This window comes from Ptiloglossa arizonensis, chromosome 7, assembly GCF_051014685.1.
Source record: "Ptiloglossa arizonensis isolate GNS036 chromosome 7, iyPtiAriz1_principal, whole genome shotgun sequence".
NCBI classification, from domain to species: Eukaryota; Metazoa; Arthropoda; class Insecta; order Hymenoptera; family Colletidae; genus Ptiloglossa; species Ptiloglossa arizonensis.
Window position 1 is genome coordinate 1617950 of NC_135054.1, and position 23774 is coordinate 1641723.

Sequence of the window (23774 nt, forward strand, 5' to 3'; positions counted from 1 at the left end):
TCTAAGTTACTGAAGCAGAAAAGTAATATTTTTAAACATACGTACGTATATCATAATATTATATATAATTTAGTCTTTTGTGAACGAACGTTTTGGAACAGTAGTGTTGGACTAGACTAAAATATACTGTATTTATTCATTGAGAGTAGGCAGCTCGAGACCGATGTGTTCTATATAACGTATAAGAGTCATGATTTTCGAGTAATTGTTGCTTTCTTCATGGTGAAATCAAATGCGTAATGGAATGGGAGCTTGTTAGAGAAATTGAAAGTGAGCGAGGAACGGTACAAGATAGATGAACTCGGATACTTTGTCTGCCTTGTACTGTTCCTCAATCAAGACATCTTACTCTCATCTTTGTAGGACAGGAGTAAAGTAGAAACAGTGGGAAAAGTACCCAGTCCTCAATGTACTATAAGCCAGAGCACAGTAATCTGAAAAGCGGCATATTGCGGCAAAAGTAACAATACCTTTGTTAAGATTTCATTATTTTTAAGGAATATTCTTTTCTTATTATAAAATATGTTGATTTATATAATGGAAAGAAAAGAAAGGAATCACAGAAGAAAGAAAGGAAGAAAGTACCTAAATTAAACATAAAACATTGAAACATACAAAATTGTATAGTAATGTAGCATAATTCATCCGTATCTAATTCTATGTTATCTAAATACTTAAGCACAGGTAATGTTCCTTTATTAATTTCTCTTAAGGCTATAAATGTAGATGTCAACCTTTTTTGTTCAACAGACGGAGATCGTAATAAAAATACTTTAGTAGGTAATTTGTGTTTCTACAAGTAGTGGTTTTGCAACCTATCTCTTGAACTTATGTTAAAAATCAACGTGTCTGAAGTTTCTATGATTTTGTTAAATGTTTTCAAGATAATTAAATTTTCGTTACCTCTGCTAATATATACTATTATATCCTGTAATACTTGACTAATAATATTGCCATTGTTTGTATTACCACTTTTCTTTACTTTAAGCTTTACTTTAAGCTACATACATTTAATGCTAATCGTTATCAAAATTTTGTTTGTATTTCTTTCTTTCGAGAAGAAAAGTTTTTCTTTATCTTTTTTCTATTTCACTTATCGTTTCTGTTATCTCTATTTTGCAAAATATGCGAATAATACATTCAAAGAACTGAATTCATACATGGAGCGGTTTTATTACATATCATAAATTTTCTTTTGTTTTTGGTGTAAGATTTTTTATTTAAAAGTCATCTAGTTTTAAAATATATTGAGCTATGTTTCATAAATAGGACAACGTGTAATATTCAATTTAAATTTAATTTTTAAAATATTGCTTTGATCTAGTATTGAATAAAATCTCAGTGGGATTAATATCAAATTTTTGCCTGTACTTTGAATAATTTATATCACTTAATGTAAGTAGTATTAAGATTAAAAATTACTTGTGACAAAATTAAATAATTCAAATACAGCCATTTACATGCATAAAAGTTTAATAAGAATCTCTATTTTGATATTCTGTAACGAATAATTCAAACAATTAATTTCACATTCAATATCATAATTTTGTCTTTGCAACGCTGTTTTTTATCACAGAATTATTTTAAAGGAGTAACATATTATATTTTAAAGTTTTAAAGCGTTATCCCTTCGTAAGAGAAACAATATTTTTTATATATTTAAGTTGAAAAATTGGTAGATTTTGTCACTTCCCCTTCTAATCGTTCCTTCTACGGACAATATACGTCCGGAGTCGGACTGTCTACGTTGTCAGAGAAACAACGCTATTCACAACGCGTGGTGTACAATGCGTTAGTGTGACGAGCAGTCACGAGGTCTCGTTTGGACAGTGCTGCAGTAAGCTAAAACTCAGCTTTTAACGAAGAAATACGTTATTCGAAGTTTGACAAGTGCCTAGCATTGGTCGTCCATTGTTTCGGTAGTCCGTGGAGTCGGTTTTAGATGCATTTTAAAATACATTATCAAAAAATCATACACTAAAGTATGCTATAGTAATTGAAATTTCATCATCACTAATGTAAAGTAATATTTTTTATATTTTTTACAATATCTTTATAGGTGTATTATTAGTGGCTCGATGAGGTTTTCTCGACGAAAATGAACCATGAAAATTTGGTCATAAAAATGACCACATAATAAATGAACCGAATAAGGTTGCCTTTGGACTCATTTTTACCGAGAAAGAATTACCAATTCATTGACAATATTTCCATGAAGATATTATCGAAAATAAAATTTTATCAATTAATTGACAATATTTTCGAGAGGATGTCATGAAAAATACCGAAATTTTAATTTTCATTAACGTATTAAATTCTATTGGCGAGCGATAAGAATTGGTTTCGTTTGTGTTTAGTTTTGTCGATGATTCCGTTACTCGAATAATCTGTAAAAACTCTTACTTGGAAGAAGAAGTTAAGCTATAGTCGGTTTTAGGTGCGTAATATGTGCGAAAGTTGTTGCAAGTGATTTTACGACTTTTTTATTAATTTTTTTTACCACTACATTCATTTCCGTTAAAAACCATAATGTATTTCTTCAAAAAGTTTCCTGCTTCGTCCTGTATAGTTTAAAAATGTGAGACTTTAAAGGTAGTTTTACCTCCTTTAAACTTAAGTTTCCGCAACTAATAGAAATATAAATCTCTTACGTTTGGTTGCTCTAAATCTACAAAATTTCGTAAAAATCGACGTCGAATACTTTTCAAATGTTCCACCTAAACACGATAACTGAAAATATACGGTGAGATTTAACTGTCAAAATATTGTTCGACTATCAAGAAAAGACATTCTCGATTCATTGATGATTAGACTAGACAACTTTTAATAGAATAAAGTAACAATAAGAGAATTTAAGATGAAATCCGTTTTATTGTTTTTCCACTCAAGAGTTAAAGGGATTTAAATTTTTCTCTACACGTTTGCATTTATTTTGCTCATAATCCCATATGTTTACTGCATATACGTGCATACATTCTACGTACATTTTGCATATATTTTGCATACACGCACCGGTTCTACTTGCACAAACGATCGTACTTTACTGATAATCCACATGATGCAAAGCAAAAGACGTGAAGATCGATGACTGTAATTGTTACTTGCTACGATTTTTCTATAAATTGGGTGAGGCATTCCACGCCGTTTACGTTTAGAAAGCGTAATCGGCGCACGTTGTTCATTTCGTGAAATTGAAATGACCGACAGTGCGTTGTCGTCGCCGGTGCAGCGATAACGGTGCCGGGAAAATGAGAAATTCCACCAAGTTTAATGAAAGTATTTAACAAGCAAAATTGCTGTCTCGCATACCTGGCTCGTGTTCTGTCCTGCAAACTGAAGTTGACATGCGCCACGAGGAAATTGAAATGCATTTTAGCGGAGCGATTAATAAAACCATGTTAGAGAAAAATTTAGATATTCAAAAGGTTAGTTAAATATTATAATATTTTTCAAGAATCGTGCTATTAGTTTAAATCAAATGTTGAAAATCGACCGATAAAAACAATTATACGAAATAAATGATAACGCGCTGTCGATGGTTACGGTACTGAAATAAATTGAACTAATGTTAGTCAAATCGAACGAAAGTTTATGGTATAACATTTTCGATTTTATAGTTTCGGTCATTATCGGTGAATAAAGGTTTTGATTATGATAACGTATACTGCAAAAATAGAGGAACGATAAGAAGAGGAAAGTGCAAATGTGAAAATACTACAATAAATAAGATCCTATTAAATTTAATTGTTTAAAATAAAAGATGAAAATACAATCTAGGACATGAGGTTTCGGACTCGAAATATCCTATTTACGAAGCATTTATATATATGCAAATGTTTACACCCCCCCCCCCCCCCACCCACACACACACACAGAGAGAGAGAGGGTGATTCACCTAAATTGAACATCTAAGGTATTTCCGTTATTGCGAAAGGTAGGAAAAAATGACATTGTGGTATTTAAATAGTTTCGAAGCGTGCATCTGATGGTAACAAAAAGTTTCAATGATTCTTTCAAGGTTATCGATATATTTTGCACATTAACGTTTAGATACTTTTCTAGTGCGTTGTTGTTGTTTGTATGAAGATAAATTCAATGACCTATAATATACCTTAATAATTAATAAATGAATTGAAATTTATAAAACACAGAAATGGAGTAACTTACTTTATTTTAGTGCTCAGAGAGCCATCCGTCTAGATCGATGCATTTTCTTTTTACACGATAAATGAATGCTTCGACTGCATTTTTTATGACATTTTCGCGATTCAGAATGTGACACGCATATCGGATTCTTTTTTTCATATCTCTCTGTCGTTGTGAGGATATTGTTATAAACAGTGGATTTTAAAGCACCTCATTAGAAGTAATCTAATGGTGACAAATTATTTACTATATCTTGTACTATTCTGGCATTATGAAGCGGGAAACCATTATGTTGATAAAACATTACGATTTTATCTGTGGAACATTTTTCAATAATTCTAACAATTTATCATTTAGGTATTTTTTGCATTTTTGATCATTGAAAATGCCATCAATGAAAAATTGATCGATATTTTATATTTATATCGATAAAAATATCTAATCTTACATATGATTTGTTCCTTGAAAAATATTTGACACGCATTTTTTTTATCTGCTATTATTCATATGTAGGGGGTGAAATCAGCTCTCAACGTTTGGGGCGAAAAAACATTTTCCTCGATATTTCGAAAATGATGAGACCTAGAAAAAAGTTGTTTAAACAAAAATTGCGTACTTTTTAATAATGAATTTTAGTTCCCAAATCGTTTTGTAAAATATCAATGTATTTAAAAAATATGTTAAAAAATGGTCATTTTTTATACTTTTCCTTACAATTTATTGTTTCGCATCTTTATAAATTTGCCAATATAAAGTATGGATCAATATGGAAAATATGTATATTTTAAAATTTTGATTTGTTCCTTTCAATAAAAGTTAGCATTGGTACAATAAAATTAGTTTTAACGCGGAACGTGATTTTTTGGAACCCACGCGAACAGTTGTAAAAATATATGACATAGTACCTGTTTATATTATGAACATGTATTATTAATTAGTCCTCCGCTGTCAAAAATTGCCGCCACAAATAGAAAAGATAGGGAAAACTTTTACAACCGTGTAACCGAAATTACACTAGAAAATACAACTATCTGAAAACTCTCTATAATTATTGTTAAATATTACTTATATTTGTTTTATTTATACAAATGTGCTAATTCAAAAAAGTTCTAACTTTATTGGATGTGGCATTAAGTTTTTCAAACTGTTCTGAAATCGAAGGGATAATACCATAAAGTGACTGATGTATTGTATTTTTTACTTGTCAAGATCATGATATTAGAGGTTATTGAATACGTTTTGATGCAAACAGCAACATCGCACTATAAAAACTATCTAAACTCTTATCTCGCATAAATTCTTTTTATTATCAATTTCAATTTTATCGTTATTTCTCTTCAAAATAAATTTAAAATTCTTGCTCCGATTATAAACCCTGCTTCCAGATCTCAAATTTCACGTTTTCGTTAAGTTTATCATTGTTTACATTTTTGACCTACATACCTCATCGTTAAATGTTCTTTTTTGCTTCATTATTCTTAATCTCGTTATTTTACTATGCCGATGTAGTGTGTTATTCTTACCTAATCAAAGAGCCTCAGTATTCGAACGAAAGACGTAAAAAATATTTGTCTAAAATATTCGTTTACAATTAATTGAATACGAATTAAAATACAATTCATCTCGGTTGTTAAACATACAAAATCTCTTTTAGAAAACTACTTTAGTATTTACGTTAACTACGCTATAGAACGCTACGAAAACTATGTGTATTACTCCGGTGAATTGAACTAAACACCTTTTTTCATATCTCATTAATTGAAACCAACAAAGAGAATGCAAATTTCAAATCACAGATGCATTGTTTGTCGTACAGAGTTCCGTGCGATACATAAATGAACATGTACACTTGGAGTTTTACTCATGAATATACGATGAATGTTCAACACACAGAAGTAAGTTCTACAAAAAACACGTTGTTTCGTGAAAAATTATTTTTTCTTATCGTTCTACATGCAAAATTTCCGCATTGGACGAAAAATGAATTGGACTCACCTGCTCGTAATTCCTTATGAAGTCGCGTAATTCCCGTTCCTTGTCCTCCAAAGTGCCATAAAGTGCTTTCATTTGATTCAACAGATCAAACTTCTCGGCTTTGAGTTTCTTTCGATCGGCTTTGAGAGCTTGTAGGGCTTCCTTAGCGTGTTGCAATTCCATCTCAAGAGCGACGAATCGTGCTTCTTCTTCGAGTGCTGCATCTTCGGAACCAACTTCACCACGTGCCGCTCCGCTGAGTAGCAATCTCCTCAGTCTTGCTACTTCGGCTACTAATCGTTCGTTCTCCAATCGAAGTCTTCTCGTACTAGCCAATTCTGCGGACCCACTGCTACCCCCACTGCCATGGATGTTTGACAGCCTAGAGGCCACCAGTGGATCACCAATCCCTGAAAGAAATTTTAATAACTCTATCAATCGAATTACCAGTGTATTCAAATACTGATCTTTCATTCGCTGGAGGTCGTCTTTAACCATTATTTTCTTTCTCAAAGTCCCGTATCGGTAATGTCTAAGAATAATTTAATGTTTAACTTTCGCTGTACGGCGTTAGGTCTGGGTTAGGTCTTATAGGTAAAAACACAGAAAATTTAAAATCGCAGTTTCTGAAAACTGCCTTTGATACGCTGTTTTCCATTAACATTGTACAAAGGAAGAAAAATCGAAAGATAGTGGGATAATAATTATTTGGAGAGTAAAGATGATTGTTATTTCAATGGTAGTAATAGGATAAAAAATCCGGGAAAAAATATGAACGAAACATTCCTGGCACAAAAACTCGATCTTTCCCGAATAAGTGAAACGAACGATTCTTAAACGGATTCTCATAAGTTCGGTTATCCGTGGAAGGTCGAATTTTTGTTCCAGGGGTGTACAATAATTACACGAATACAAGTTCGTTGCAAGTCCGCTATATAAACTATTATACTTCTGTCATAGGTATACGAGATTCGTACTCATATAACCCACTTTGATCTATATTTATATTTTTCAAAGTATTAATGTCAATAATAAACCTGTGACAAGTTTTAATGTCACGGAAAATCTTTCATTTCAAAATATATCCACACATATTGTACGTGTGCATCTAGGAAATATTGATAATTTCGTTACTATTCTATATTGTATATAATCAATCTTGATCGTTTTTCGTTACAAGACATAATTGGCGCATATGTGATTCATCTGACACATATAACAAGAAGAATCCACAACCAAATAAGGTTATGTTTCCTTAAAATACAACGAAACATATAACAATTTTGATATTTATCAGCGGTGACTCCGTTACTCGTATCCGGTGTAAAAATTGTCACTTAAAAGCGGAAATTACCCACGTGCAAATATTATTTGATCAAAGTATGCGATATAAAATTTGCGTTTCTTCAGATCCACGCGCAACGAAATACCTACAATTAGACTTTGATCTCACTTTTCTATTCCTTTCTTATTGAAATATGTATTTGACAAAAAAAAGAAATATTCGCAATCTGGTTACGAGATTTCTACATTGAAGAAAATTCAGCGCGCATTTATCTTAAGCATAGCTCCGTTTAATTTCAGGGAATCGTAGGAACGTAGGGACGAAGGAGTCCAACTGGCGGAACAATCGTGGACAGTGGATGTACGGGAGCGAAGTTGAAAGGGAAGACCTTCCATAATTAAATGCTGGGTTACCCACCCAGGGAATTAGCCGGGGACGAGGGTCTGCTGCTCGGGGCTGGTCCAGGTGGTTCATTGTCCTCTTCGACCCGCACCTCGCCATCCACTAGATCCTTATCGGCGTCCTTCTCGTGATCGTTCATTTCCTTGCTGGATCGCAGCGAATCGCGATTCGTCGATACTCGTAATCGTTCCACTCTGGATTGATCGCTACCGCTTCGATGAAGGAAGCTACTGGAAGATGTTCTGTTGGTGGATCCTCGATCTGGACTGGCGCTACCCGATCGAGAGTCCACACTTCCGCCGGAACCACCCAGTCGTGTTTTTTCCAGAGCTGGAGCGTACGGTCGTCGTGCTTTCTCGCTCGGGCTGCGACTTGGAGACCCATTGCGTTTCTCTGGACGAAAAATATCTCCCTTCGATTAGAGTAATAACTGTAGGTGCATCTACCAAAGAAGCTATGTACGAGAATTAAACAGATCGGAACGTGTTCATAATTAGGTGCTACGTACCAGTATCAATTATCCACAAGGAGATATAGCAAAACCGAACTGTTGGCACTTTGGCCATATTTATAAGAATTTTTAGGATTTTTAGGTTCATTATACAAATTCTTGACGATCACAGGTAACTGATAATTACGGAAATATCTCAATTCGTCTAATTTCGATATTTAATCTCTTTAATGCATCGATTTTATAATTATTCTACTTTTTTTTTTCGCTATATTACATCCAAACTTTTCTCAAAAATATTTTAGTCCCTAAACAATAAGAATTGGCTTCTAAATGTAAAGTTAATAACTTGTTCTTGGTCTTCCTCGGTTCTATGATAGCAATAAACGTAATTTATAGGTATTAACACAATCGAAATATTCAAATTTGTGCAGCTCTGCATTAGATTGGTCTCTTTATAACTCTTATTTTTCGGTTGTCAAAAATTTATATAAATATTTGTTACACAAGACAAACTCAAAATAAGTTATTGAAAATGTTACGATAAAGTCTTCTCAAATTTCATTTTTCCTATTATTATATAGTCTTGTTTTGTGTTTCACCGACTTAAGAATAAACTTTTTTCTCTAAACTCGTCGAACGAAATGTTATTTAAACGGTAATTTTTAGCGGTTAATCTCGTATAACGTTTAGTAAAATTCGTGTTGTACAGAAATATTATTTTCAATTAAAATATTAACTCGGCCGACACAACTTGTCGTTTCTATCGTAATACAATTGTATTACGCAAACGTCTGAAAAAAATTTAATTAAAGTAAAGAGCTCTGGAGTTGCTCGTGTGGAAAACGCTGCGAGAAAATATTTCCAGTAAAGTGATTAAATTCGGTGCATCTCGCGAAGAGAGATCGTGCGTTTAAAAAATAATGCAATCTCATCTTGGTCATGGAAGAAAGTCGACAGGGGCTATGACAGGCGGTACGGGGGTGGTTGCCCTGTTTCCGAGCGAGTGTTACAAGTTACGCGAGAAAATGGTGAATCATGGCCAGTCGTAAAAATGGCAGAAAGTAACTACGAGATATAGGATACAACGTGTTCCGAAAATCAAGATAAAGTTTTAACCAGCAGCTATACGCGAACTCTAGTTTTGAGTTATATCGTAGAACTTTCTAGAAAGATTTACATATGTTCAGAGTATAAAAGAAAGAATAGAGAAAAGGAACATTTACGTGGAAACTTGAACCGACATTGTGCAGGGATACTTCTACGTCCAACTCTTTGTATCGTTCTACAACATGGAGGAAAATAGACTCTGCATAGAGTAATCCCTTATGCACGAATGAATAACGTCTCTGTTTGTCACTCACTATTTTCACTTGACTCGATGTTTATAAACAAACTGATACAGTATTGTCTGTTTTAATTGGTTCTAATTCGAAGTGCTAAATCTTAATTTTGGTCGTTCATGATTGTTAGAGAAAATCCTACAATACCATTTGTAACTACACTCTGTCAACTTTCGTCTCTTCGTGTAAATCTGCACGCATTTGTTCTGTTTCAAAAATATTTGAATCTCTGAATAATACTAACTTGGTTCGAAATAAAAGGTTTTTCTTAAATTTCATTTTCATTACTATTATGTTTTCAACCGCTTCTTTTGGGTTTTTCTTAGGATATAGGAAGAAGTAATAACTACGAAGTTAAAAATGTACGACAAGTACAAATATAATACAGAGGTAAATTTTAATCTAAAAATAAAAGTGATAAAGAGAAATATAATTTATAGGTATGTGAATTTTAATTGTATTAAAATTACGTTCTTCTCCTCATCACTCTTAGCAAGTTAATTAAGTTTTTCGTCGTTAATAGAGGAATACTCGAAACAAATGATCAAGTCGAAGTAACTTTATTTAGTTGTCTACTCTTTTCAATTATGTCATTATAAAAGTCATTATTGAAGAAGAATTGTGTCGACTACAAAATTTACGAATATTCTACTTCTACGTGGCTCTAAGCCAGCTGTTCATGCGTTCTTAAAACCGATCGAGTTTCGTAGCATTTAAAAATAACTTTCCATTGTGAACCGGGTGGGGCATTAAATGGGAACACCTAAATATCCCTGTTATTTATGGTCTTATGTTAAATATTTTCAAGACAAATTTACACTATTTGAAGGGTCACATCTAACGGTATAATAACTTTTTTATAATACTTTCAGGTTATTGTTAATTTTTTTTAAATAGAACCGTATACTTTTTTGTACAGATTTCTATACAGCCTAAAAAGAAAAAATCATCGACCACAACAATTATACCATTTCAATCGTTCAATCTTGAGAAAAATCAATAACGATTGGAACAAGCGATGCGTTTGTACGATAATAGTTTTCAACTCGCATTTACCTCTCGTTAGATACATTTCCTTCATAATAAAACAGTTTAAGCAAACAGATGGCCTGGACACTAGATACACCTCGGAACCATAATGCACGAAAAAAGTGCAGCTAATATTTTAAATTCAGTGTTTTATATTCTAAACTCGAACGACAAAAATAGTATTAGTAAAAGTATTCTGCGAATACTTAATATAAATAGGTTATGGGATAAACTATAATTTCTAAATATTAATTATAAATTATTTATATATTATGAATTTATATTCATAAAATTTGCTTTTAATATTAATAATTTAATAATTTATATGATTTTTAACAATAATTTTAATAAATAATGATTAATATGAAAAATAATTATTTAAAAAAAAGAAAAAAATTTATAATGATAAAGTGATAATATCATCTAGAGAAATTCCACCCATGTCGTGTAAGGTTGCATCAGAAACAGCACAGAGCCAACTACTTTAATCGTGCGCGATTTTGTTAATGGGCATAATATTAATTAGAAGTAAATAATGCTTTCTTTTTTAAAGTTGTCTTTACGGATGAAGCTTCTTTCGTGAACCACGGTCAAGTAAACACGCTCAATATACATTACTGGTTTGTTGATAATTCAAGGTGGATAACGAGAAATGACGAAACAAAGATTGTGGACTGTTACCTAACTAAGTGTTGATTTTGTGTGCCGATATGAATGGGTTTAAATGAGTGAGAATCCATTATTTATAGCGATGTTATGTAGTCTATGATGTAAATGTTATACATATGTGATCGTCTTATCTTCAGGATGTATGTTTGAGAACCGGAATCGCGGTATGGAAAAGAGAGTGAGTTGTGATCGAACAATGAGAATTGGAGAGTTGAAGAGAGTGTCAAAGAGATAGTGTGCATGCGTGTGTGCATGCGTGTGTCCTGCAATTAAATTATTATAACATTAAAAATTATATTATTCTGTGTTAATTAGTTTAATAGTGTAATTGTGTCTAATAGATTCGCAAGTTCGTATTTTATACAAGGAGTATTTACACGACCAAAAAATGAAAAATTTCTGTGTCAGAAGTTACCAAGTCTCAACAAATACGCCATTAAAAATTATACATAGTACGGGGTTTCATCGTGCCGAGTTTTCACTTCACTATTCTGGAACGACAGGAACAATATTCGATACCAAATTTCTTGGACGTTGAATCGAACGAAGATGGAGGGGGGAGGGGGAGTGGAGTGGTCAGACCGTTCTTCGTATCTTACTTCGTTAGATATCTATTTATGGAGGTAATTAGAAAACGTTAGTTTATCCCGATAAGCCTACAACACCAAAAGATACGAGGCAAAGAATTGCTGTAGCACGTGTTCCACTTACTTATTCCATCCAATGCGAATGGTCATCGTTTTAAATACGATACGTAAATTTGGAATATATAAGCAAAGTGTAATTTTTCAAGTTTAAATCATCGAAATGATATGATTATTGTTGTTGATGATTTTTTTCTATTCGGGTTCTATAAAAATATGTGGAAGGATATATGATCCTGTTAAAAAAAGATTTCGACGAACTTGAAATTTCATAACAAACTCACTTTGAAAATGTAATCATTATATCTGTCATTTCAAACAGTGTAACTCTATCTTGAGGATTTATTTTCGTAAGATATTATTTTGATTTTTCCTATTCTTACAAACGATTTGTATGTGAACACAATACCGAGAAACCCGTGTAACGATTACTTTAATCAATATTGTGAACACGAAAATGCCACAAATTAAACAAATTAGATTATTAATTATTACCCTAATTCAGCTGGGATAGTGTGTATTGAAAACCAGGTTATTCTATATTACTAATTACGTATTCTTTATTTTTTAACGATGTATTCATCGATGCGTGAAAAATAAATATTATTTTTAATCCAAGTATAGTATTTCTTCTAAATAAAGGAAACAAATGTTCAATGATAAATGCTGCTTTTTGATGTTTTGTCTTTTTGAGGTTTTCCGGTGAACATTCGAAATAGAAAATGCAAGTGCAAAACGCAAACGCAATTATTGTAATTCGAAATTGGAAGGATGTAATAAAAGTCCTTCCGGATAGTGTCGAGAGCTTCTAATTAATGAATTTGTTGCACAAAGAGCTGATTTGCAGACAAATTCGTTTGCGGAAGAAAAAGGAGAGGAGGTTAGAAAATTTGATCGAAATACTATAATCTCCTTTTATAGATTAAGAGTAAAAACGTCCAATAAATAGTAATCAATATAATCTTCTATATGTATCCATCTTGATGTGAGAAGTTGTGACTAATAATTGTTATAAACATATTGTTTGTTGTTCATATTAATGCTTTAAAACCATGAAATACTACCATACAAAAGGATGCAATTAGACTCTAAAAATATATATGTATAAGTATTTGTATTCTAGAATTATAGGAAATTATAAAAGGTTAAAGAACTCGAAAGCGAGGTAAACAAAAATACAAAAGATTTACAAGAAATCTAAAATGACGATTTTATTGAAAATATTGTCTTTTAATCTACTCGCGTAACTTAAATGCGAGCAAATACTTCGGTATCGCAAGGACAAGAATACTGTCACGATTGTCGGAAATTTAAACGTTTCCAAGATAGTAAAATCATTGTTTTCGAAGAACGTTTCAAGATTCACGAGACTTTTCTCGGAACCCTCAGGACTTTCACAAACTTCTCGAGTTAATTCGAGCCTAGAGGTAACTTCGTCTTCGTGACTTGCTCGAACCCGAGTAACCAAGGGTGTCGAAGTCACGTCGCTATCCACAATTGAATCCAAAATGTGTACGTACCTATGGGACTGGCTAGTCGGTCAATAGGACTAGATCTTTCTTTCCTATCGACTGGACTGGTTCTTTTATCGATAGGACTGGCCGATTTGTCACTGGCCGAGCTTCTCTTTTCAACCGGGCTGCTGCCAGCGCTGAGCTTCTTTCCATCTTCTTGCGATTGCTGTTGTTGAATCTCGGTCGCTTCTTGCGTTCCAGGATTGCTATTATTCGTGGCGCTGGCGGTGGCGTTGTTGTTGCTGCTGTTACCGGTAGCAGGAGTGCTATTCCCCGCGCCGTTATTATTGTTCAACACCACCGGTAAAGCGCCACGGACGTCCCTTAGCTCTCCGCGGAGCGTGGCGCACTCGCCTCTAGCTCGTTCCAGCTCCCCGTCAAGCCGGGCGCCAGTCGCTGCGTTCTCCTCTACCATTACGCGAAATTTTGCCTAAAAAAAGAAAAATTTAGGGTTAAACGGAACAGCCCTCCGAGTTGCAGGTGTCTAACACTGAACGTTGGATAATGGGTAGGATGTTAATCCTCGACTAATGAATGAGTAAGATCGACGGCTCAGTGCCCGCTGTTGTGTTATCGTGGAATAGACTAATTGCTGAAATTTCAATATATACCACCGGGATTAAACGAAATAAATTTGGAGTATTCGAATAAGTTCTTTACGGTTCCATCATCAGAATACCAACTCGTGATATCTTCGTACTGACAATATTTAATCAACGGTGTATAAGCAATTCTGTTCTACGTTTTGTTAACTGTGGGGTCATTTGTAGACTACATTTGTGTCAACTCGTTTAATATTTTAGACAAATAATATCTAATTAAAGATGTGTAGGTAATCCTGTTTTATCGCGGTTTGTTAATTTTAGGGTCATTTATGGATTTTTGTTTGCGATTGAGAAAGCTACAAATGTAATATATTATAAGAAATATTCTCTACGAACGATGTAAGTATTGAGGTGTATAAAAAACAAGTCCTGGAGTTGTACGGTTTAACACTCAATAGTTTTCTATATTCAATCGGTGATCAAGAATAGCCCGTTTACAATTGAAACGTTAGGTACAACTATTCCGGTTGAGTTAAAGTAATCGTTAAGCTAGTATCTCGATTGTATTGTATCCCGTATATGCCCTTTGGTCTATCTGTATGTTATATGTGTCGTGTTGCTCGAAATAAAACTACAATTATTAATAGGTACACCTTAAACACCCATTTTGGGTATGAGGTATTTTAATACACTTAAATATAAATGTTTTAAACGAATTTCAAATTCGAAATACTTCACTCGACACATTGAAACATATGTATTTTTCTTTTTTGTCACATTTTGTTCGTTTGGTCACGAGCAATGTGTACGTACAAAATTTTTTTCGAAAGCTCGTTATATATTTTATTCGTAAAAAAATATTAATTTCAATCGGGCATATAGTTTCGTCGTAAAAAATTCGTAAAGATATCCTCTACGCTGTCACCGTCGAGGTGGCTTAACCCGTCACATGACACTGCTCGTACCGAAAACTTCAAACGGTATTATCTAAGATGTATTGTAAGAAAGAAGAAATATCGATTCTAGGTTAAGGATCAACATTTCTTTCTCCTCGAGTAAGGAGAATGTACCCAGTCTCGAGTAATTTTTAGTTGGAACGTCCAATCCAATATGGCGCACAATTTCTTCCATTCTCTCTACAGTATTTGTTCGATATCTATCTTTTAATCGATTACGCGAAACGAAATTTTTCGCGTGTCCGAAAGAAGCCCATTTTGGTATACGTCTATCGAGTGGACTCTGTGAAAACCTCTTAATAAATAAAAATCTGATGCAACGCGGGAAAAAGTGTCGCGACAAGTTTCGGTAAACGAAAGCTGAACAAATTGTTCGCAATTTATCGACACCAATCACGGACTTCCATATTCGAATTTCGGTAGACATTAATCAAAACTGTCCAGTGAATGTTTATCCTTGTGAATGAAATAATGGATGCGACCCTTTATTTGCTTAGCGAACACCCCCTTTTCCCAGCAGGAGGGAAAAAGAACGGAAAGGGAAAGGGAAATGAAAAAGATCGGAGCGAAAGAATGCGAGGAAGAGAAAGTATTGAAAGTTCCATGAAGTTGCGACCGGGCCATAATACCAAGCCAGGAACTACGTTATGCACCGACGTTTCGCGAAGTTGCGAACGTTAGTGCGGGGTGAAGCAAAGGGAACAAACACGCCCGAAGATAAAAGTTTGCTTCGACGCGAACCGTGCAATATTAATAAGCCTACCGCGGCCACGGAACACGAATCTCATTGTAAACCCTCTATTGTACAGCTCGTTTCAAAAGCTTCTCGCGCGACGATATCGATTACGCTCAGGAAGTTCGTGCCTGCTTTTCCACAACGCGTAATTCAAGTTGGCTTAGAAACATCGAATAGTCGAACAAAGGATTGCGAGGGTATTTAACGCGCGTTGTTTTTAAGCTACCCCACTGGAAGATTTACGAATCAAAATGCTGGGTTATCGCTACTTCCGCTTCCTTTTCGACAAGTTTTTTTTGCGATAATTATACGTCTCTGGCAACAATTTGCGATAGCTTAAACGCAATTAGAGCATAGCGATCCACGAACGTAATCAATACGCGGAAAATCAAAGAAACGACGCGGTGGAAACGCTATTTATAATTTGTCCAACGAAACGAAATACCGAATGCGATGAGTAGCACGCGATGAGCGCGTGATCGGATCAGGGTCGACTTCGCAATACTCGGGATCAATGACTACGGAGGACATGTTTTTTCGATTTCATTTTTATTTTTTTTCTAATTAAAATTATTCGATTTGGAATCAAATTACTCGTATAATCAACGACACATATAACAAAGAAACTATTTTTAGATAGGATAACAACGAAATTAACGAAATAAATTAGAAAAAAAATGAATCGCTGTTTGAACTACTATTGCTACTACTACTACTACTACTGCTACTACTACTACTACGATCACCACCGCTACCAACCGGATAATGTTGGGCTCCTTTAAAAAAGATCGAACCGTTCGAATAAATCGAGCAAAGTGAAGGAAATCAAACGATTCGAATTGAGCCAAGTGACTCGAAGGAAGACGTGTAGTGTAAATTCTGAACGTACTTTCGAATCATTCAAAGAACCCTCTATAATTGAGTAAGAGTCGTTCCTGGAGCTGCAGAAAGTAGACCAATAGCAGCAGACCATTTAACCGATCACGCAGCCATTAATGTTAACATTGGTATCTCGTCTCTTTGGATAGACTATAGATATAGTGCCAATTCCCACGAATTACCGTGGAATCTCTCGTATGGAATAATAGACGGATTTCTCCTATACCGGCTAACGCAGCATTCTGTTCATTGAGATAGGTCAATGATTACAGAATGCAGCTCTTGTGGTTAGGCACGAATGTCGATGAAGAGGTCGTTACAGGACCACCTGATAGATATACCGACTATGGTCAATCAGGTCGTATCTGCACTTGACCTTCACTGAACAAATAGGACTCGATATCATGCGATATGAGATCCAAGAGCTTGGCAACGTTAACAATTTTATCTAGTTTCGCTTTGAAGGAACGGAGTTGTTGACTGACTTCATTGAATCGATAGGATTCGATCATCTTCATGGAATTGTAACGGGGGTACACTGTGGTGACACAATTCAAGAAACATTTTATAGTACTTTTGAGAAGTAATAAATATTATTCTCCATGAACCTTTCCGTTGGCGGTGGTTTGTCTAGTATTTTTTTATCTTGATCTAGAGTAAAAAAACAAACCGAGTTTTTTTGGTCATAGTAGGATTACGCATCGTATAAATCTAACTCCCATTTAAAAAATATCAAATTTTCTCCTTTTTTTCATTATTTCGTAAGTTTCAAAAATTTCAGACGAATCGGTTTGCGATCCTTATCGACTCTCGTAAAATTTTCGTAACTTTTTTTCTCACAAGAGTATACGAAAGAGATCATCTAAATGCTCTTACCATACTACAAAATAAGTACGATAAAAACTATGTTTCCGCGAAAGTCCGAGATTGTCACCGACTAGTTGATACGCGAGCGTCGAACTTGCCCCTGTCGATGTTAAGAAACATTTGTAGAAGTATTTGTGAAAAGTTTTGTTAACTGTCAGAATATTCACGCAGTTGAATTATCGAGGAAGTTACATGCCATAGAAAAGACTATCCTGATGGTGTTCTGTTTTTAAATTATCCGATATAAATTTTAACGGATGCAAATCGATAAGACCTCGAGTATCGATAAAATTTGTTGCTCGGATTCGTGATCAGAAGTAATTCCCAATAGCGTTTGTATTCTTTTAATTCGAGCAACCGTAATTTCCAGGAACAAGTCTCGACCGATCGAATTTCGTCTCATTGCATTCCATTGATCGACAACAAAAAATGTTCCGCCTATGCTTCGCATACTTCACAATTGACAGACTCGATTTTCGAACATAACGCGATGCACTATTGTAATTTGTCTGACGTGTTTGCGACATCATAGACAATTTAAACTCTACTGTTTACTCGTAGCGAATTCGAAGTCCGTTTGTGCTTCCAAATTTACTATTCGATAGTTAACCGTGCGAATTCGAAAGAACAACACCCGTTAAATCGATTTTGTAGCACGAGTTCTCGATGTTTCGTAGGATGGAAATAATTATATCGAGTAAAGTAACTACAGGATCACGGTCAATTGCGTTTGAACTTTGATCATAGTCATCCACGAAGACCGATTGCCCTCCGAAATGATTGATCGCACTTTTGCTCGGATAAGAAGCGAAGAGCAGGTGGAGGATAAACGAAGAGTAGAGGGAGTCGACTGGCAGTGGTGAGCCATTGTTGGCCAAGTTCCAGGTACACAAAAGAATACCCTGCTAGGATAAAGGCGTCGCGAACTTGTTGCGTTCCCAGAGGCGCCTTCCGTTTTCCCTTCATTGTGAAAGTCATGTCGATGACTGTATTCACGCTCTTTTCGCACCCGCGAATCGTACGATCACCGATCAATTCCTATTCGACTGGACAGCTTTGGTAACTAAAACATTCCGGACAATCCACACGCAACAGGCCAAACGTTGCTTCTCCTATTTCCAGCGAAACTCAAAGAGAACTCGCAGAGAATCGCAGAGAACGATGCAATACTTTGTATTGTATAATTCGTTGTGTTCATACTTCGAATGAATTTTTATTTCTCACTTTGCGTAGAGTTTTTATTTGTATGTAAGATATTTTTGAACGATGGTTCAAAATTTTAGGGACATGTTCGAATATCAATCGGTGGTTCATCGTGTCGATCGGATCATTTTTCGTTGTTCCTGCAATTAATGTCACCGATTAGCTTCTTTAATACGAAGAATATTCGATTCGGGATCAATCGGTTGATACTTATTGAGAGTCGCGTGAGTCACGCAATCTGCTCTGGTTATATGAAATTTTATGTAGCCAAACACTATTGCAATTTCATGCAATTTCTGATAATCTTCTGTTTTCTTACAGTACACGAGAGAGTACACAAGAGACAAATTGTATAATTGAAACATAAACTTAAAGTGGATACTAATAATACTATATGTACACCATATATACATCAGAAAACAATCTTTTCTTATATTTTATACTACTAGCTATGCGTAGAATAAAAAATATGAGCAATAATTTTCATAGAATCTCACCAATTTATTAATAATAATTAGATCATTTTCATATATCCTCTGCTTGCTATAGATAAGTACTTGTTTTACATTAATTTTTATATCTCACAGATTTGTTTGTTCTGTGAGATGTCAGGGATGGATGAGTGGATGTCGCAAAAGGCAGGATTCAAAAGAGAATTTCGACACATCTGATTTAAATTTAATGTGTGCCCGTGTACATTAAACACGCACACATTAAATTTAAATTACAAGTGCCCCCCCCCCCCCCCCCGAGAGAGAGAGAGAGAGAGAGAGAGAGAGAGAGAGAGAGAGAGAGAGAGAGAGAGAGAGAGAGAGAGAGAGAGAGAGAGAGAGACAAATACGTAAAAATCAGAAACAGCAGTATATCTCCATGCGAGTTCGATGAGAATTGATCCTCGAAACGTATTTGGGTCTAAAACCTAAACAACAAAACTGTCATTGGTTTCGGTGAGAAGGCGAAAAGGCTTCTTGTGTCAGAGCCACTTAAGTAAACTAAAATTCATCACTTTTTGATTTAATATCATTCTATTCATTTCGTAGAATGCTCTACACGGAATGAATTCGTTTGTAACTTTGAACATTGTTTTCTCAGCGTTACAAATAGCTTTTTCATTGTTTAAAACATTTGAACGATCTAATATGTTTGTAGTGAGCTAACATCGAAAGTATGTCCGTAAATATACAGAGAGTAAAGTGAAATAATTGTTGCAAAATAAAAGTATGCACAAGTAATGTAAAATAATTTCAATAATTTGCATTGTGCAATTAAAATTTGTAAACGCGTAAGTGTCCTATGACTTTTAAGCGAAATTGTAAGTACAGAACACGTTACGAAAGGCGATATAATGTGCAGTTGATATGACGGTACAACTGCTATTGTATATTTTACTCTTTTTAGAATACAGTCAATTTTACGTGTGAAAACTCGTTACCGGTTTCGATGTACGGAGACGTAGTGGGAGTTAACTCGAATCTCATTGGTTTGGAGGAACTTCCACTTTGACGTCGTATGGGGCTATACCCAGTACCCTAACGATCCACTGGTGGACCATGGATTACGACTCTTCGGATAGGGGTGCTCGAATCGGTGGTTCGTCTCTTGCTCGTAATAAAACAATTCGACTAGTTTGTTTTCTACGAAACAGTCGCAAATTATTTTTCTCTTCTCGATACCACCAGGGCTGTGCGCTAATTAAAATGTTAAAACAAACGATTCAGTTGATCGTTGAAGGCTTCAATTTCTCGTCGCTTTTTATTCGAATTGCTGCAACAGTTTCGCTGGAACGTTAGTTTTAATCATTTCAATGATTGAGAAACCACGTTGGACAAATGAAAAGACATCTTGGAATGCGTTCGAAAATATATTATTGATTTAAGAAATTAAAATTAAGGTTGAATCGTCGAATCTCTTTGGGAAATTTATCAAGGATCGGTAAGAAACTAATAGCGGAACGGTACCAGTTCGACTGTGTGTTTCGATAATGTCGATACCATCGACCGCAACGGTTTCCTTGCAGTTTCGAAGGTTATATTCTTCGTCGAAGATGTAATCTCTGAAATGTTGACTTATATGCTGAACCGAACTACTCATATGTTGGTAATACAGCAAACGTTATGTGCACATGCTGCGGGCTGTACACACGGTCCTTAAATACATAAAGCATCTCGAGGCATTGTGATGAAGTTGCGGTAAACTAAACTGTGTTTGCTTTGCTATTCCTGGCATACCAACGCGGTATTGTCCGATGTCTGGAGTTCATTTAGTCAATGTTATTAACTTTCACACCAACGTGCCCTTAGTTTGAACAAAATTTCCTACACAGTTTGGATAAGAGGACTAAATTCCATTAGCGGATTACTTCTAGTTCCATAAACAAATTGTACATGGATTATTCGGGGACTGTATTTCCGCACTTCGAAAAATAACGCGTTACCCACGAAATTTCAATGATCGAGAAATCACATTGGACGAATCAAAAGACAACTTACAATGCGTTCGAAAATGTATTATTGACTTAAAGAATTAAAATTACATCATCGAGAGTCTGCTATGTATTGGAAATGCCTGGAAAATCGTGGCGATAGTTATGCGCCCCATACTGTTTATAACTTCTTTTGAAATGAATACAAATTCATTTTTATTTATTTCTAAATTAAAATTTTATCAAATTACTTTTGTTCCTGAAAAGAATTTTCCTTACTTTTACTGATAATTATATAACCATATAATTTCCGATGCTTTCCTAGCAGATTGTATAAAACTAGCCAAAATTGCTGTTCTGTATTAGATATAACTATTGTATAGTAATTAGTTATATAATTGTCTGCGTGTGTTTCTCATTATCTCTCTCTATCTCGTTACCTTCTTCGTGAGTCAGTTCACACGTGTCTGTAACTGTCGCAACGAATAACGAACTAGAATTGAATATATGCGTGGGAATAGGTATATCTCTTCTAGTTTTCTCGCATTCTTTCACAGAACTTTAATTTAGCGGTAAAGAACACACACACACACACACACACACACACACAAAGCGTTTGGCCATATAATCAACTGCTGAAGTGAGTTTCATAAATTACGGAACAACCTGTGCATTGAAGGTAGTAATCTACATAGTACGGAATGGTTCTAAAGTTTTAAGAACAGTGACGCGTAATGCTTTTGGAAGACAACAATTATGGAAGAAGACAGTTTACACATCAACGAAGTTTCAAAGCAAATAATAATAAACAAAAAGTGGAGTCACGTTAATGCTCTTAAACTGTAGAAAATGGAATTAAAGTTTAAGATAAAATTGCCGTCCGTTCTAGATGTTTCTAAAGAATGTTTTTAAATCTCCGTTAGAAAATGTCAGTCAGAGAAGTTTAGAAAAGTGGAAGTGGTGCGGTATGAAAACATTCACCAGCCGCGGGAAACGTTTCTACGGATTACGTGTTAAAGAAGACGATGCAGTAATTATTAAGTTCGCCGTTGCATACGACGTTGAAAAAATAAGACTCCCGCGAGCAATGAAGAGAAATGGGCGGGAGGGACGAGGAGAAGAGGAACGATGCAGAGAATGAGCATTACGGGACCCACTCGAATTTATGAAATTGCAATTTCAGCCTCCGGTTCCACCGCACCAGAGCAATTTATCTCGCAGTGCAAGGAAGGAAAATAATCTTTTTCCTTATTCCTTTTTGCCGTATTTTCTACCCCCGTGGTGACCGTAACAGCCTCCATGAATATCATTCTCGAATGTTCCTTAAACCAACAAATTGGAGGATTTGGGAACCTTGTAAAAGAGAATAATGAACGAATCAAAATCGTACGACTGTAACAAAAAGCGTACGATATTCAGAAATTTTAGTTTAACATTTCAATGTTTCATTATTTTATAGCTTTAACCCTCAAATAGTAGGATTGGGTAGAAATAGCCCAAACGATTTTCCAAACTAAAAAGTAATATGTTCACTGTTGATGCGTAACGTGCGTATCTTGCAAACAAATAAAAACAAATGTTGTTTAGTTTGAATAGCGAAACTAAACAACGCCTCTCGAAAGTTATCCTCGAGTATTTACTACGCAAAGCGTCGAATCACGGAATACTTAAATGGCGCCTCTTGGTATTTTTGGCTACGAAACAAAAGGAGCACGATCGCACTGTTTGGCGTAGAATTGACGTGAAAAACTTGCAATTATAGGGTATCGTCTTCTATGTTTTTTTTTTACTCGGTTCCCCGAACACGTAATACGAAGATCAGCAGTTAAAAACTTTTCTCAAAAAATAACGAAATAGATGTCACGGTTCTTAAGTTTTGCACGGTTAAAGATATAAGAGAGGGACGTGGAGATAAATTACTGGTAGATGCTGAAATTTTATTTAAGTTTTTGTAGAATTTTATTTCTAGTAAGCTACAGCGAGAAGAAATAGACGGTGTCTTCGAAATCTTGTCTTCGAACGACAATTTTTACACCGAATTCAAGTAACAGAATCATCTCCCTTACCTTCGTATAATGCGTGTTCGGACCGGGATAAAAATTACTATCTACCCCACTTTTGGGCAAACTAATGACTCCGATCTTTTATCAGTTGAAAACGGACATTCTCGTGCAATGATTCCTCAACTCGTTATCAATTTTTAGCCGAAGGATACAAAAATACAATCAGGTGTGCTTGGTTTAAAGCTAATTATGCAGAACAAAGAAATAATATTATCTTTGAAATAATAGACGCGTTTTGTTCAAAAATGTTTTCAAGTTAGGAATAAGTGAAGTTTAGACTGTTTTGTTGGTGAAGGTACGAAATAAGACAATATTCGCTGGTTGGAAGTATCATGACAATTATTATTGCTTCGATCGCTTCTTCGATCCACAAAATTATCGTAAACATAATGGATAATTACTAACTGCTATGATTTCATTCGTATTGTCATTAATTTTTTCTAATCGTTCATTACCCGTTATTGTTTTATTTTTATCCATTTATTAAAATGAATTTTCATAAAATAAAGATAATTAATTTCGAACAGATCGTTTATTATTCTCTTTTCCTTATTTTTTTCTTTCCTTGCTTCTGCCTTTGTTGATTTCTCAAGATCAAACTAGCTTTTTGGTAGGCAGCTTTTTAATGTGCATTTTCGTGATATAT

General features: G+C 34.8%; 1 protein-coding gene across 12 annotated transcripts in view; it reads right to left on the minus strand.

Annotated features, from left to right (window-relative positions):
- Window positions 1–23774, minus strand: part of Liprin-gamma (liprin protein kazrin) — a 244333-nt gene that overhangs the window by 41672 nt on the left and 178887 nt on the right. For all 12 annotated transcript variants that reach the window (XM_076316096.1, XM_076316095.1, XM_076316088.1 and 9 more), the window contains 3 exons: window positions 13464–13887; window positions 7823–8200; window positions 6142–6530 (listed from right to left, as the gene is read on the minus strand). In XM_076316096.1, the coding sequence (XP_076172211.1) occupies window positions 6142–6530; window positions 7823–8200; window positions 13464–13887 (1191 nt within the window). The remainder of the gene's footprint in view (window positions 1–6141; window positions 6531–7822; window positions 8201–13463; window positions 13888–23774) is intronic.